General features: G+C 43.5%; 1 protein-coding gene across 4 annotated transcripts in view; it reads right to left on the reverse strand.

Moving 5' to 3' along the window:
• Positions 1 to 16,481, reverse strand: part of LOC137335161 (1-phosphatidylinositol 4,5-bisphosphate phosphodiesterase gamma-1-like) — a 122,546-nt gene that overhangs the window by 100,552 nt on the left and 5,513 nt on the right. For all 4 annotated transcript variants that reach the window (XM_068000315.1, XM_068000316.1, XM_068000313.1 and 1 more), the window contains one exon: positions 8,557 to 8,792. In XM_068000315.1, the coding sequence (XP_067856416.1) occupies positions 8,557 to 8,792 (236 nt within the window). The remainder of the gene's footprint in view (positions 1 to 8,556; positions 8,793 to 16,481) is intronic.

Here is a 16,481-nt window from a genome sequence, read left to right on the forward strand (position 1 = left end):
TGAATGTTGGCAAGCTATTGGACCGTGGGCGGTACCACAACCCAGTATGCTCACACAGAGCACTGGATAGGATGAAACTAGTGTTTCCCTCTCCCGGCCTCCACAGGCACCCAAGCCAGTGGCCAACGAGTACTCCTGACTGCTGCACCAGCTGAGGGCAGGTAAGATTTAGCTATCTTAAGCTGTATACATTTGACTCAGAAAATGTCACTTCAGGTTAAATATATCAGAGCATAAATAATAATAAAATGTTTTCTTAAAAAAAAAGTAAACTGAAGGTGCATTTCTTTCCCCACTTCCAATTCCCGTGACCCATGTAAATAAAGTACACCGACTACAACAATCGATGCAACTAGTCAGTGGCTGCAGATGCTGTTATGTTATTCCTCTCCCTCTGCAAAACCAACATAAAATGGATCAGGTGGCATTCAAACCAAAACATCCACAGTGACTGGTGCTGGATTAGTTTTAGGAGTTAGCAGTTCTGCTGAGATCAGTGCAGCAGAGATCACCACTCAAGTTTGTAGGTGGGTGCGTACCAACTTTAGCGTTCGCCTTATAAATGGAGTCAGGATACAGATCAGCCATGATCTCGTTGAACGGCGGAATAGGCTCGAGGGGCTGAATTGGCCTACTCCCGTTCTTATGTTCCACCTCTACAACGAGGAACCTAGCTGGGTTAGTGGCAGGTCCAGCAGTTGGGACTCGTGCGCAGATACGCAAGGAAGCAGTGAGCCAGCAGATCAGCTGATCGATCGGTCATGGCTGTGTCAGCAAACCTTGCCGGCAGAAGACCATGCTCTGAAGCCAACAAAAACAAAAGTGCTCGAGAGCCACTGGCGTGAAAAGTCACCCAGGTAATTGAAAACGTTGGTAACTGAGGTTTCACTCCATTAGGTAAAATTAAACGGTTCTGAATGAAGAAACCTAGCCAGTGAGGCTGAATGGTCCAGTGACTCGCCGTGACATCGGAGATCTGAGTTTGATTCCATCATATACCAATGGGATGAATATGTCCTCTCTCCACTGGTTCTAAGGATCCTACATAAAATGAGTTTGAACAGTCTTGACGCAGAAAAATGCACAATTGCCGATCTTCTTCAGAGGCCGTAAGGCTGTCTAATGCGGGAACCGGACACGTCACAATGACACAGTGAAGGCGCATTTCTAAGGTGGGGGCTAAGGCATGTTGGTGGGACTGGATAGAAGTAGCTTTACTTAGCAGATAGCTTTGCTGCACAAGACCTAGAAGTGCTGACTATGTGGCTGTAGATATTATCATCAGGTGGAAATGTGGCAGGACAGGACTTCTGCCCATCAGGCGTTAACCCGGTGAAGTTTCTGGGGTCAGTCTAATTAAGACGAGCGCCAGTGGTATTGCCACTTCCAATTCATGAGCAGGGTAATCCAGCCAAACTCCTCAATAGTACAAATAGCAAAGTTATAAAAATCAAGAACATCAGCTCCTCAGTCAGCTGAGTGGGTAAATGCACGCCCCACTGTGGCACTGAGCCACAGACCAGGAAAATCCCAGATTCAAACCGGAATCCGTGCTATTAGTCATTCTCACGTGAATCAGCAGTGGGATCTTAGTGTCCCCAGAATGGGGAGGTGGAGATACCATAGTGCCAGGGTTAATGCATGAAGTGTAGCCACCACAACCCAAAGAAGCAATCAAGAGGGGAGGAGGGTTAAGGGAGAAAAAGGAGGAAAATAGGAGTCAGGGAAAAAAACACAGTGCAGGGGATCAGTGGCGAGATTAAAAAGTGCAATAATAACCAGTCCGAAATGTTGTTTTGGAACTGTCGGACGGCAATAAAAACCCAGCTGGTGCACTGATGTCCTTTAGGGAAGGTCTGCTTTATATGTGACTCCAGTCCCACACCAACATGACTGACTCTTAACTGCCCTCTGAAGTGGCGTAGCTCGCCAGCCAATCAGTTGTATCACCACCTTCTCCGGGCAAATAGGGATGGACACTAAGTGCTGGACTTACCAACGATGCCCAAATCCCAAGAATGAATTTTTTAAAAAGGCCCACCATCACCTTCTCAGGGCAACTAGGGATAGGGATGGTCTTGCCAGCGACACCCATATCCAGAGAATGAGAAAAAAAAGGATGCATACTACATATAGATATTTATTTACTTTGTGTTTTTTTACAATATTTAACAGGAAAATGATAAGAGATCTAGCACATGCACACTGGAAGAGATAAGAACATTAAACAGGGAAAGAAACTGAAACGATTCATAATGCTGGTTCCTTCTTTCCCCTCAAACTCTGAACAGTGAGACAGTCAAGCAATGCACAGTCAGGGACAGTCAATGTCACCCCTTGGCCAACTTACCAGGAGGAGGCTCACCATCAGGCCTCCTTTAACAGTCAGTTACATGCATTCATGATAAACAATAAAATCCCTTGCTTTTGTCCATGTTCTAATTTAATATTTTTGTTTAAATAGATGTCATAATTGGAGGTACTGGCTTGAAAGGGTTACCGAATCTGACAGAAACAAGATGAATTCACACACAGCGCTGATGCTGAATCATTCCTTAGATAAATGATGGTAACTCTACTGATTATAATTCAGTTCTCTGACAGTCACACTCAGCAATTCCTTCAAGGCCTGTGATATCATTAGCACTCACTGTTTAAACAGAATATATACGTATCCCCCCTCCTTTACTGAAACCCTCATCCATGCCTTTGTCACCTCCAGACTTGACTATTCCAATGCTCTCCTGTACGGCCTCCTCTCCATAAACTTCAGCTCATCCAAAACCCTGCTGCCCGTATCCTAACCCACACCAAGTCCCGCTCACCCATCACTCCTGTGCTCGCTGACCTACACTGGCTCCCGGTCCACCAACACCTTGATTTTAAAATTCTCATCGTTGTGTTCAAACCCCTCCATGGCCTTGCTCCTCCCTATCTCTGTAACCTCCTCCAGCCTTACAACCTCGGAGAACTCTGCGTTCCTCCAACTCTGGCCTCTTGTGCATCTCCCACTGCCTTCGCCCCATCATTGGCGGCCGTGCCTTCTGCTGTCAAGGCCCTAAACTCTGGAATTCCTTCCCTAAACCGGTCCTTTTCTCCACCTGCAATGTTAATTGTATCTATGTGATCAATTGATATAAATCACATGGATACAATTAACATGCAAGACCGTTTTTAAAACCTACCTCTTTGACAAAACTGTTAGCTAGATCTCCTAATATCTCCTTCAAAGGTTCGTATCAATTTTTGTCTGATTACATCTCTGTGAAGTGTCTTGGGACTTTTTTCTATGTTAAAGGCACTATATAAATGCAAGTTGATTTGTCGTTATTCCTTTTCTCCCCACCAACTATATTCCCTCCTTACTCCCTGTTGACATACAGTCCTACGGGTATCATATGCCCCCTGGTAATCCCACAAGAAGCCATTATTCCTGTGTGAACCAGGATATTCAACAGCACGGGGAGCACTGCAGTGGGGTGGGTGGGGTGTCACTGGATAGCAAGAGGAGGAGGAATCCTAGCTGATGTTCCCCTAACTCTACTGAGGCAATTATAACAGCTCCACTGCCACACCGGCTGAGCTCACTTAACTCAGCAGAGGCCAGGAATTGAAACTGGTACCTGCCTTCGGCTTTTCACTGCTTTAAATCAGTCGAGCCCGTCAGAGGAGCTAATCAAATAGGTTTTCAAAAAATAAAATACAGAACAAAAAAGGGACGTCAACATTGATTTTAATTTTTTTTAAAAAACAAGCTTTAGTGAAAGGATTCTAGTAATGAGGCTTTCTTTAAATTCACTCCTGATCAGCACAGGGTTTGTAACTGTGGAGGATTTGCATTGCACCATTATACAAGTGGAATGGGATATGTATAAGGGTGGATTTTGGCAAGGCTGTTACAATACTCCTACACTTAGCAGTAAAGACGGTGAGGTCATTGGTATTCACCATACCAGATGTGGTAGCCAACCTGAAAACAGTTTTGGTTCATCTTTGCTGTGAACAAAGAGGAAAGTTACATATCAGCAAATTGCTCCCGACTCTCAAATTCTAGGCACATAATTCAGCCTTTTTCTTATGCTTCTCCACAGAAAAAGACAAGTCACCCTCACATTCCAACCCACAGCTGAAATATATCCCGTCTAACAGTAATAACCTAGAGCCAGAAATCAGTCCAAGTGTTTGTGATGCTGGCTCGTCACCTTTTAACCGTTCTTCTATATTTTGTTCTGCAAATGTTAATGGTTGTGGTTGTGGTTGTTGTTGTTGTTGTTGTTGGAGGCCAATCATCTCAGCCCCAGGACATCGCTACAGGAGTTTCTCACGGCAGTGTCCTAGGCCCAACCATCTTCAGCTGCTTCATCAATGACCTTCCCTCCATCATAAGGACAGAAGTGGGGATGTTTGCTGATGATTACACAGTGTTCAGTTCCATTAGCAACCCCTCAAATAATGAAGCAGTCCATGCCCGCATGCAGCAAGACCTGGACAACATCCAGGCTTGGGCTGATAAGTGGCAAGTAACATTCACACCAGACAAGTGCCAGGCAATGACCATCTCCAACAAGAAAGAGTTTAACCACTTCCCCATGACATTCAACGGCACTACCATCACCAAATTCCCCACCATCAATATCCTCGGGGTCACCATTGACCAGAAACTTAACTGAACTAGCCACATAAATACTGTGGCTACGAGAGCAGGCCAGAGGCTGGGTATTCTGCGGCGAATGACTCACCTCCTGACTCCCCAAAGCCTTTCCAACATCTACAAGGCACAAGTCAGGAGTGTGATGGACTACTATCCACTTGACTGGATGAGTGCAGCTCCAACAGTCAAGAAGCTCAACACCATCCAGGACAAAGCAGCCCGCTTGATTGGCACCCCTACCACCACCTTAAACATTCACTCCCTCCACCATCGGCACACCGTGGCTGCAGTGTGAACCATCTACAAGATGCACTGCAGCAACTCACCAAGGCTTCTTTGACAGCACCTCCCAGACCTGCGACCTCTACCATCTAGAAGGACAAGGGCAGCAGGCGCATGGGAACACCACCACCTGCACGTTCCCCTCCAAGTCAGACACCACCCCGACTTCGAAATATATTGGCGTTCCTTCATCGTCGCAGGGTCAAAATCCTGGAACTCCCTTCCTAACAGCACTGTGGGAGAACCTTCACCACACAGACTGCAGCGGTTCAAGGCGGCGGCTCACCACCACCTTCTCAAGGACAATTAGGGATGGGCAATAAATGCTGGCCTTGCCAGTGACGCCGACGTCCCATGAATGAATAAAAAAATCTCCAACAGGAGAGTTTGCAAAGAGACATTGTTCTAATTGTGACCAGTGTAAAGTACTGCCACCTTTTAAAAATGGGGGTGGGAAGGGGTACAAGAGGGCAAGGGACAGCCACACTGGCTGTTCAACAACAAAGTAAAGCCGAAACCAAATTGAGTTGGAAATCAGAATACACGGGACAGTTAAAAATAAATAAATGCAAAGCTCAGGCTCAGTGCCCGAGATTTGCCCTCTCTTTCCTACAGTTTGCAGAGTGTGGTAATATGCTAAACTTTCACGGGGACTGGGAGAAAACCAGACAAAGTTCCTTAAATCCACCATTCAGATTCTCAGGCACTACACCACAACCTCAATCACTCTTGTACCCCTCAAATCTTCCACTGATTTTCCGCCAGGGTCACTCTGCCACAGGGTAAAAACTGGGCAAAAAAAACACTTCATCCGTGATGAGCGTTTGGACCACTTTCCCACAGCCACCTTTTCCAAAGTAGGCTTACCTTCTGTTTACCAAAAGGCGATGCGCCATTATCGTCCCCAGCCCTCACGGATGTGGCTGTCAGTCCTATTTAAGGTCACTTCTTTTATAATAGGCTATCACAAGGCTGAAATGTTCTTGGACCATAATTTCGATCAACTACAGATTAACAAAAAAAAAATTTGCAAATTTTGTTCCGTAGATCATTTGAAAGCCACGTTTTATTTCCTCGCCCACCTCAATTAGGGAATCAGAGTCACCAAATCCAGTCAGTCCCACCTGATCTCCGAATAAGCTGGAGTGACAGATCTATAACACCAAGTTGACGGTGTCTCATTACTGCCTACGACACAGGACCTGACTGTGCAGGACATGCTTAGTTCATCAAAACACGGGACATGGCATCAGAGGTCTAACCGCAATTTTAAAACTACCTGTATATTTTTCTTTGGCAGATTGTCAGTGGTAGAATTACGTCATTGTACACTGCCAATTCTAATGGAAATAACAATCAACAATTTAGTTTTTCTCCTCTCTCTCCCCCCAAGTTGTTCCCTTCCTTTCCTGTACCAAGCAACTTATAATGCAATATGATGCATGTGCAACCATCAAGTGGCAATTCTCCCTGGTTGAACCTACACAGCAAATGCCAACAGACTATTAGGCCCTGGGGGGAGAAGCTGTCTTTACAGCTGAGCCCCATCGTAACGTTAACTAACATTCCCATATGCACATTTTCTACCACTATCTCTGGACAGTGATGAGATGCAAATAACTTGGTAGATTCCCCTCCTCTCTCTCTCGCACCACTAATGTCAACCCTCGATACCAGCTGATCTCTGGGCCTGTACGGCTTAATAACAAACCAAACAATGAATTTACTCAGACCAACGAGCAGAGCTCAAGCAATTCAATCTTAATAGAATAGCGCTCTATAAAACCCTGCATTTTGCAAAAAGGTACTTAAATTTCTAAAAGGTGCTGCTGTGTTGGGTGACGTTCTGCAATGGAGTAACTACACTTGTTCGTGAGCACCGCACTTTAGAAAAACATACAGGATAATGGGGATGCAAATAAAAAGATCACAAATACTGGGAATGAGAAACAATTAACAGAAAATGCTCAACGCACACAGCAGGTCAGTAAGCGCCTGCAAAGAGGAAAGACAGGTTAATGTTCCAAGTGTGTGTAACCCTTCATTAGATCTGGCATTTAAGCATTATATTGTACAGGAATCCTATACAATGCACTGAATTGGAATTAGTTTGATCTACAGTATTAGAATTCTGTACAAAAGGTGAAAATGGGAGGTGGCTGCATCCATTGAATTCTATACAACAGGGGTGGAAAAAAAAGTGGTATAGTACATAGGAACAGCCCCTCGAGCCCGTTCCGCCATTCAATTAGATCATGGCTGATCTGTACCTCAACTCCATTTACCCGCCTTTTGCTCCATAGCCCTCGATACCCTTACCTAACAAAAACGTATCAATCACACCCTTGAAAGTGTCAATTGAGCCAGCCTCCACAGCCTTTTGGGGGAAAAGAGTTTCACATTTCCACTACCCTTTGGGTGAAAAAGTGCTTCCCGATTTCACTCCCAAATGGCCTAACTCTAATTTTAAGATTGTGCCCCCTTGTCCTGGAATCCCCCAAAGGAAATTGCTTCTTTGTATCTACTCTATCGAATCATTTTTTAAAAACCTCAACCTTCTAAACCTCAAGGGAATACAACCCAAGTGCATGCAACCTGTCCCCATAATCTAAATGTGGAGATGCCGGTGATGGACTGGGGTTGACAATTGTAAACAATTTTACAACACCAAGTTATAGTCCAGCAATTTTATTTTAAATTCACAAGCTTTCGGAGATTTTCTCCTTCCTCAGGCAAATGTTTCAAGATCTCTGAAAAAAAGTGGGAAAACTACACTTTGGGGAGGGGAAAAAAGCATAGCAGTTTCCCCCCCCCCCCCTCCAAGTTTTTTTTTTAAGAAAAATCCCCCAACCCAATTTAAAAGGGCAATGCCCACTAGTGGGGGAGGGGTGCAGATATCTTGCTGTTTTGCATTAAATTTGTTCAAATCATTGTTTCGCACACTGTGTAGGAGTGAAGTTGAAACATTTGCCTGAGGAAGGAGAAAATCTCCGAAAGCTTGTGAATTTAAAATAAAATTGCTGGACTATAACTTGGTGTTGTAAAATTGTTTACAATTGTCAACCCATAATCTAACACTTTTAACCCCGGTATCATTTTGGTAAATCCACGCTGCACTAGCGCCAATAGTCTTAGAACTCCATGGCGTGGCTCGGTCCACTGGAATGCTAAGCAATGGGAGTAAATGTGGGAAGAAGTCCAGTCTACTAGAATTAAGTATAGCTCCAATTAAAATATTGCAATAAAGGATATAAAAAATTGCAAGCTCGCTGTGGGGTCATTGATACAAGTCCAACAAGGATGTACAATCTCCCACAGCTGCAAGCGGGTCCCACCAAGTGGTTGAATAACACAAAGTATTAAAACTTCACTCCTACACAGTGTGCGAAACAATGATTTGAACAAATTTAATGCAAAACAGCAAGATATCTGCACCCCTCCCCCACTAGTGGGCATTGCCCTTTTAAATTGGGTTGGGGGATTTTTCTTAAAAAAAAACTTGGAGGGGGGGGGGGGGGGAAACTGCTATGCTTTTTTCCCCTCCCCAAAGTGTAGTTTTCCCACTTTTTTTCCCTCCTCCTCCCTCCCCCTCCCCCTCCTAGTAAGCAAAGCCGATCACTTACTTTCTCCTTCCACTTTCTCCGCTCCCCGGCTCCAGGTGATCTGACGGGTCTCCAGCTTCACCTGCAGCGTCTTCCTCTCGGGCCGCTGCGACTTCTTGGAGTAGAACAAAGTCATGACGGCGCCGACTTCCAGATTTCTGCACAGTTCCATCATCTGGGCTTCGCTCTGGAGTCCATGATGATCCTGCTGCAGCAACCCGTTGTGGAATAGCCCCCCTGCAACAGCCATGTTCTCTCTTTGTGTGTGTGTGTGTGTTTTTTTTTTAATAAAAAAAAAAGAAAATGCAAAAAGAAAATTTTAAATTTAAAAAAAAAGCACAGAAAAAAAGGGGAAGGGATAATAAAAAAATAAATAAAAGCCCGGGAGCTTTGCAAGCGAGCAGTGAGATTCCAGGGTCAATCTCTGCACGCGGCTCTTCTATTGTCCCGGTGCACGCGATCCAGGGACCGGGAGCGGAGGCTTCACAAAGCCGCAAAGCTCGTCTGCAAACTTCGCTCCGTGCATGGGGCGCTCTTTTAAACCTCCCAGCGCCGTTCTTTTTCCACCCTCCTCCGTCTATATTCCGCTTCCTCCGTTGTAGTGTTTTTTTTTCCAAAAAAAAAAAAAAAAATTTTTTTTTACAAAAGATGCATCAAACAAAATATAATTTTTTTTTTAAAAAACAAAAAACAAAAAGGCGACGGTCCGGAAGTATGGCTGATTGCAGCTTCTTGGTGAGTGATTTCACATTCTCTCCTCGACTATATCCCTCCAACCAACAAGACGTGAAAATCTCAAAAATGATTTTTTTTTTGTTTGTTTGTTTGTGGCCAAAAAAAGAAAAGAAAAAATCAGCTCCGTTTCCAAGGGTTTGGTCTCTTCACTACGCTCCGATTGCTGCTGCTTGCATCCTGCCAAGGAGGCTGCATTCACAATCCATATGGCCAAATGATTCACAAATGCGATACTTTTCACCCTCCTCCCCCCCACGCCCGCCCCCCTCCCTCTCTGCAAAACAATGAATGCCGCACTTCAGTACTCGCTGTCTGCCGAGCACAACACTCCTGCATCACCAGGCTTTTCACTGCAAGCACAGCTCAACCAAATCGACCACCACCCCCCTCCCTCCCTCTCCTTCTCAAGTGGCACATCCAAAGCAACACTAGCAGGGAGGGGGAGGAGGAGGAGGTTGAATGCAACACATAACACGCTGCATCTTAGAACTTTTCAAGCTACCTACATGTTACACCGAGATGCCGTATCACGGGGGCAGAGTGCAACATCCCACAACAAATCCGACAAAGCAGATCTGAGCGTTGGAAACATGAGAAAAGTTGACGAGCAAAAGATACCAACAGCAGAGATCAGTTGGTTGAGAGGGATACTGGGAGTATTCAGGAGGCAAAGAATCAAGAATGATACAAGAACATAAATTGAGGTTGTATTCTCTGGAGTTTAGAAGGTTAAGGGGTGATCTGATCGAAGTCTATAAGATATTAAGGAGAACAGATAGGGTGGATAGAGAGAAACTATTTCCGCTGGTTGGGGATTCTAGGAGTAGGGGGCACAGTCTAAAAATTAGAGCCAGACCTTTCAGGAGTGAGATTAGAAAACATTTCTACACACAAAGGGTGGTAGAAGTTTGGAACTCTTCCACAAACGGCAATTGATACTAGCTCAATTGCTAAATTTAAATCTGAGATAGATAGCTTTTTGGCAACCGAAGGTATTAAGGGATATGGGCCAAAGGCAGGTATATGGAGCTAGATCACAGATCAGCCATGATCTTATCAAATGGCAGAGCAGGCACGAGGGGCTGAATGGCCTACTCCTGTTCCTATAACCTAGCTTGGACCAGAAACAAACCAGAAACAAAGTTCTGGGTTCGAGTCCCACTCCAGAGACTTGAGCACAAGATCTAGGCTGACATTGAGGGAGTGCTGCATTGTCGGAGGTGCTGTCATTTAGATTCATGTGGAATCAGGGGACAAGTAGCAGAATGGATAGCAAACTGGCTACAGAACAGAAAACAAAGAGTAGGGGTTAAGGATACTTAATCAGACTGACAAAAGGTGGGAAGTGGTGTTCCACAAGGATCGGTGCTGGGACCACTGCTGTTCATCATTTACATAAACGACTTGATGCGGGAATTGGAAGTACAATTTCAAAATTTGCAGATGACACCAAATTGGGGGGTATAGTTAATATTGAGGAAGATTGCAAGAAAATACAATACGACATTAATAAACTTGCAGAATGGGCGTGTAATTGGCAAATGAATTTCAATATAGATAAATGTGAGGTGGTGCATTTAGGTAGGAAGAATAAGGAGGCCACATACTGCTTGGAAAACAAAAGTCTAAATGGGGTAGAAGAGCAAAGGGATCTGGGGGGTATGATACACAAATCACCAAAAAGTAGCGACATTGGTTAATAAGGCCATAAAAAAAAAAGCAAACCAAGCACTCAAGTTCATTTCTAGAGGGATAGAATTGAAAAGCGGTGAAGTTATGTTAAACTTGTATAGAACCTTGGTTAGACCACACTTGTACTGTACACAGTTCTGGACTCCATATTATAAAAAAGGATATAGAAGCACTGGTGAAGGTGCAAACAAGATTTACAAGGTTGATACCAGAACTGAGAGATTATACCTATCAGGAAAGATTGAACAGGCTGGGGCTTTTTTCTCTAGAAAAAAAGAGAAAAAGGAGGTGACCTGATAGAGGTCTTTAAGATTATGAAAGGTTTTGATAGGGTAGATGTAGAGAAGATGTTTTCATTTGAGGGGGAGACCAAAAACAAAACTAGGGGCCATAAATAGGGAATTTAGGGGAAGCTTCTTTACTCAGAGAATGCTAAGAATGTGGAACTCACTATCACAAGGAGTAGTTGAGGCGACTAGCATAGATGCATTTAAGGGGAGGCTAGATAAACACTTAAGGGAGAAATGAATAGAAAGATATGCTGATATGGTTAGATGAAGAAAGGTGGGAGGAGGCTCGTGTGGAGCATAAACACCAGCATGGACCACTTGGGCAGAATGGCCGGTTTGTGCGTTGTACATTCTATATAGTTTTATAATGGGATGCCCAAAACTGCTCACCATATTCTACCTGTGGCCTAACCAATGATTTGTATAAAGTCATCACTGCTTCTTTATTCTTGTGCTTCATGCCTCTATTTATAAAAGCCAAAATACTGTTGACCTTTTTTTAAATGGCTGTTTGTATCTGTACTCATACTTTCAGGGAATTACATTTTGGAATCCTTAGGTCTTTCTGTTCGTCCACATCCTTAAGTGTCTTTCCATTGAGTATATACTCACTGTCCTTGTTTTTCCTCCCACAGTGTATTTATTACCTTACCTTACATTTCCACATTAAATTGCATCTACCACAAGTCGGCCTATTCTGCTAACCTGTCCATGTCTTCCTGAAGTCTTCCACAGGCCTCTTCGCTGTTGGCCAATCATCTTCCTTTTGTACATCAGCAAATTTCAAAATTGTATTCCCTATACCCAAGCCCAAATCATATTCACACACATATACAACGAGAACAAAAGTGGGCCTAGCACGGGCTCTTGGGGTATACCACTTCCAATCTGAGCAACTCTTAACTCTGTTTCCTGCCTGTCAGACAACTTTTTATCCCTGCCACTACGTTTCTTCTTATACCATATGCCTGATTTTTTTTTAAACAAGCCTCATGAGACACCTGATCACATGCCTTCCCAAAGTCTATTACACTACATTTATTGCATGCCATTTATCTATCCAACATTTTACACCCACACTGAAAAGATGGCGAAGTTGCATTGCACAAAGACCATGGAGATTGTGACGCAGATGAACATTGTTCCATGACTCTCAGGAGAATATAATAACAGATGGGAGTTCTGAAGAAAAATTACAGGGGAATTAACACCTCAGTATAAGTTATAACACAACAGAGTGTAGGGGTTGATTCTACAGGAAGATTCCATCCATTGGGAGTCTAGGCCCTGATACTGCAAATCAGATATCTGCATTTTATGCAAGGTTTAAGTTGATACTTCGTCTCAACCCTCTCCTGCATTGTAAACATGTGAAGTTCCATGTTTATATAATCCATATCCTCCACGTTTACTGCCATAGATCAGTTTAAAATTAACCCTTCATATATGAGGAAGTCTTATATGAAATTTACAACATGGAAACAGGCCATTCAGCCCAATTTGATCTATGCCAGCGTTTATGCTCCACATGAGCCTCCTCTCACCTTACTTTGTCTCACCCATCCGCATATCCTTTTATTCCTTTCTCCCTCATGTATTTATCTAGCTTCCCCTTAAAGGCATCATTTATTTCTAAAAAGCTGTTGCTTTAGCTCTCCCTGCTTTCCCGGTGGATGAATACACCAAGTAGTCATCGAGTCTTACAGACCAAGAAAGTATCAAGTTCAATTCCCAGTTTCAATCAGGGCACTAAATTGGTGTTAATGGCAACACCCTGAGAGCCAGAGTGGGGAAGAAGGGAAGGGGGAAAAAAAAGGAAAATCATCAGCCAGGATTCTCTCTCCTGATTGCTATCCTATGACCTTGCATGCACGTGGACATTAGGTGAGAAGGTAATAGGACTCGGCTGTGATGCCCCCACTCCACAATTATATAGCTTCCAACATTGCGTCGTCGCTTGGAACTCCCTACCTAACAGCACTGTGGGAGCACCTTCACCAAACGCACTGCAGAGGTTCAAGAAGGCGGCTCACCACCATCTTCTCAGGGGCAATTAGGGATGGGTGATAAATGCTAGCCTTGCCAGCAATGCCCACATCCCGAGAATGAATTTAAAAAACATTCACCGTCTGACTTCTACACAAAGAATCATAATTTGATTGAGGTAGTGGAGGATTAATGGCATCAGTGGAAACATACTCTAGGATGATCCTTCAGAGGCAGGGAGGTAACTGCATGTACAGCAGGTGATGAAAAATTTCAAAAGTTACAATATTAGGTGAGCTAGTGACATCTAATGGCTGTTTTGAAGCAGCATTAAGTCACCAAGATCCTCCATGTTTACTGCCATAGATCAGTTTAAAATTAACAACCCTTCATATATGAGGATGTTTTACATAGAATTAACAGCACAGAAGAAACAGGCCATTCAGCCCAATTGGTCTATGCCGTCGTTTACGCTCCACACGAGCCTCCTTCCACCTTACTTCATCTCACCCTATCTGCATATCCTTCTATTCCTTTCTCCTTTGTGTATTTATTTAGCTTCCCCTTAAAGGCATCATTCATTTCAGATAACATTGCTGGTAAATGGGATTTGATCTTGAGAGTTGCACTATGCTGCATTTACTTTTCAAAGAAGGTCAGATACATAACCATTTTCGTCTCTGTTTCAGAATAATTTCCTGGAGGTTTAACCCAGAAAATAAGATATCAGGATGTTATAGAAACAAAAAACAGTACACCCGATCATAGACGTTAGAAGTTTACAGCACAGGAGGAGGCTATTTGGCCCATCATGTATAAGCCACTCTGCTAGAGCAATCCAAACCTAACCCCAAACAAAATACTGCAGATGCTGGAAATCTGAAATCTGTTTTTACTGCAAACCTAATCCCACTGTCCCATACTCTCCTCACAGCCCTGAATCTTCTCTGCTTCAAATACTTTTGCCAATTTCCTCTTAAAAGAAGCTGCTTTAACCTCTCTCTCTCTCTGCCAAAGCATTCCATGCTCCAACAGTCCTCTGTGCAAAGAAATTTCACCTAATCTCCTCATTTTCCTCATGACCCCTTGTCACAAAGTCCCCTAACCAGAGGAAATTGTTTTTCCATATTCATTCTACCAAAACTTTGCATAGTTTTATAAATCTCTTCTTAGCCTTCTCTGCTCCAGTGGAAATTGTCGCAGTGGGGTGAAATTGATCTTGGACGACAGCCAATCAGCAGCCCGTTTTACACCCCGCCCGATTGAAGTCAGTGAAAAAGAAAATCAGTCGGTGGTAAACGGACGGTCGATTCGTTCTCACCCATTTTTCCTACTACCCACGACCAATTTTACCCCCAGTATCTCAAGTCTCTTCTTATAACTCTAGTTTCCCATCATCCCAGTGAACCTACACTGTACATTCTCTCGACCCTAATGTCCTTTCTATAATGGGGTACTCAAAAACTGCACACAGTATTCTAAATCTGGCCTAATCAATGGTTTGTATAAATTCATTATTACTTCTTCACCTTTGTATGCTAGGCCTCTATTCATAAAAACCCAGAATGCTATTGGCTCTCTTTATGGCCTTATCTATCGGCACTCGCACTTTCAGGGAACTACGCATTTTAACTCCTCGGTGTCTCTGTTCATCCACATCCCTCAGTGTCTTTCCATTAAACGTATACTCACTTTCCTTGTTTTTGTCTGCCTAAATGTCTTACCTCACCCATGTCCACATTAAATTGCATCTACCACCTGTCTGCATTTTCTGCTAACCTGTCTACATCAGCCTAACGTCGGTGGTGGGGAAACTTTGAGACACAATAATCCGGGACAAAATTAAATTGGCACTTGGAAAAGTATGGGCTAATAAATAAAAGTCAGCATGGATTTGTTAACGGAAAATTGTGTATGACTAACTAGTTCTTTGATGAAGAGTTGATGAGGATAGTGCGGTTGATGTGTATATGGACTTTCAAAAGGCATTTGATAAAGTACCACATAATGTAAGCAACATTATAGCCCTTGGGATTAAAGGGACAATGGCAGCATGGATACAAAATTGGCTAAGGTTCGGAAAGCAGAGAGTAGTGGTGAATGGTTGTTTTTCAGACTGGGGACGGTGGGGGGGGGTGTGGTGATGGGGGGAGTATACGGTGATGTTCCCCAGGGAGTCAGTATTAGGACCATTGCTCTTTTTGATATATATTAATGACCTGGACTTGGGTATAATTTCAAAGTTTGCAGATGATATGAAACTCGGAAATGTAATAAAAAATGTGGAGGATAGTTACAGACTTCAGGACATAAATGGACTGGTGAAAAGGACAGACACATGGAAGATGCAGATGAAATTTAATGCAGAGACGTGATACATTTTGGTAGGAAGAATGAAGAGAGGCAATAAGAGAAGCAATATATACTAAATGGTACAGTTTTAAAGGGCGTATTGGAACAGAGAGACTGGTGGTGTATGTACACAAATCTTTGAAGGTGGCAGGACAAGTTGAGAAGGCTGTTAAAAAAAAATGGAATCCTGGGCTTTATTACTAGAGACAGAGTACAAAAGCAAGGAAGTTATGCTAAACCTTTATAAAACTATTTAGGCCTGAGCTGGAGTATTGTGTTCAATTCTGGGCACCACACTTTAGGAAAGATGTCAAGACCTTAGAGAGGGTGCAGAAGAGATTTACTAGAATGGTTCCAGGGATGAAACACTTCAGTTATGTGGAGAGACAGGAGAAGGTGAGAGAAGATGTATTAAGGGGTTCAGCATCTTTGAAAGTAGATAAATCGCCAGGCCTGGATGAAACGTATCCCAGGGTGTTAAGAGAAGCAAGGGAGGAAATAGCGGAGGTTCTGACCATCATTTTCCAATCCTCCAAGGCTACAGGCGTGGTGCCGGAGGATTGGAGGACCGCTAACATTGTACCGTTGTTTAAAAAGGGAGAAAGGAATAGACCAAGTATTTATAGGGCAGTCAGTCTAACCTTGGTGATGGGCAAATTATTGGAAAATTCTGAGGGACAGCATAAATAGTCATTTAGAAAGGCACGGGTTAATCAAGGACAGTCAGCTTGGATTTGTTAAGCGAAGGTCGTGTCTGACTAACTTGATTGAATTTTTTTTTGAGGAGGTAACAAGGAGGGTCGATGAGGGTAACGAGTTTGATGTAGTCTACATGGATTTTAGCTAGGCTTTTGACAAGGACCCACATGGCAGACTGGTCAAAAAAGTAAA

This window comes from Heptranchias perlo, chromosome 19, assembly GCF_035084215.1.
Source record: "Heptranchias perlo isolate sHepPer1 chromosome 19, sHepPer1.hap1, whole genome shotgun sequence".
In the NCBI taxonomy this organism is placed as follows: Eukaryota; Metazoa; Chordata; class Chondrichthyes; order Hexanchiformes; family Hexanchidae; genus Heptranchias; species Heptranchias perlo.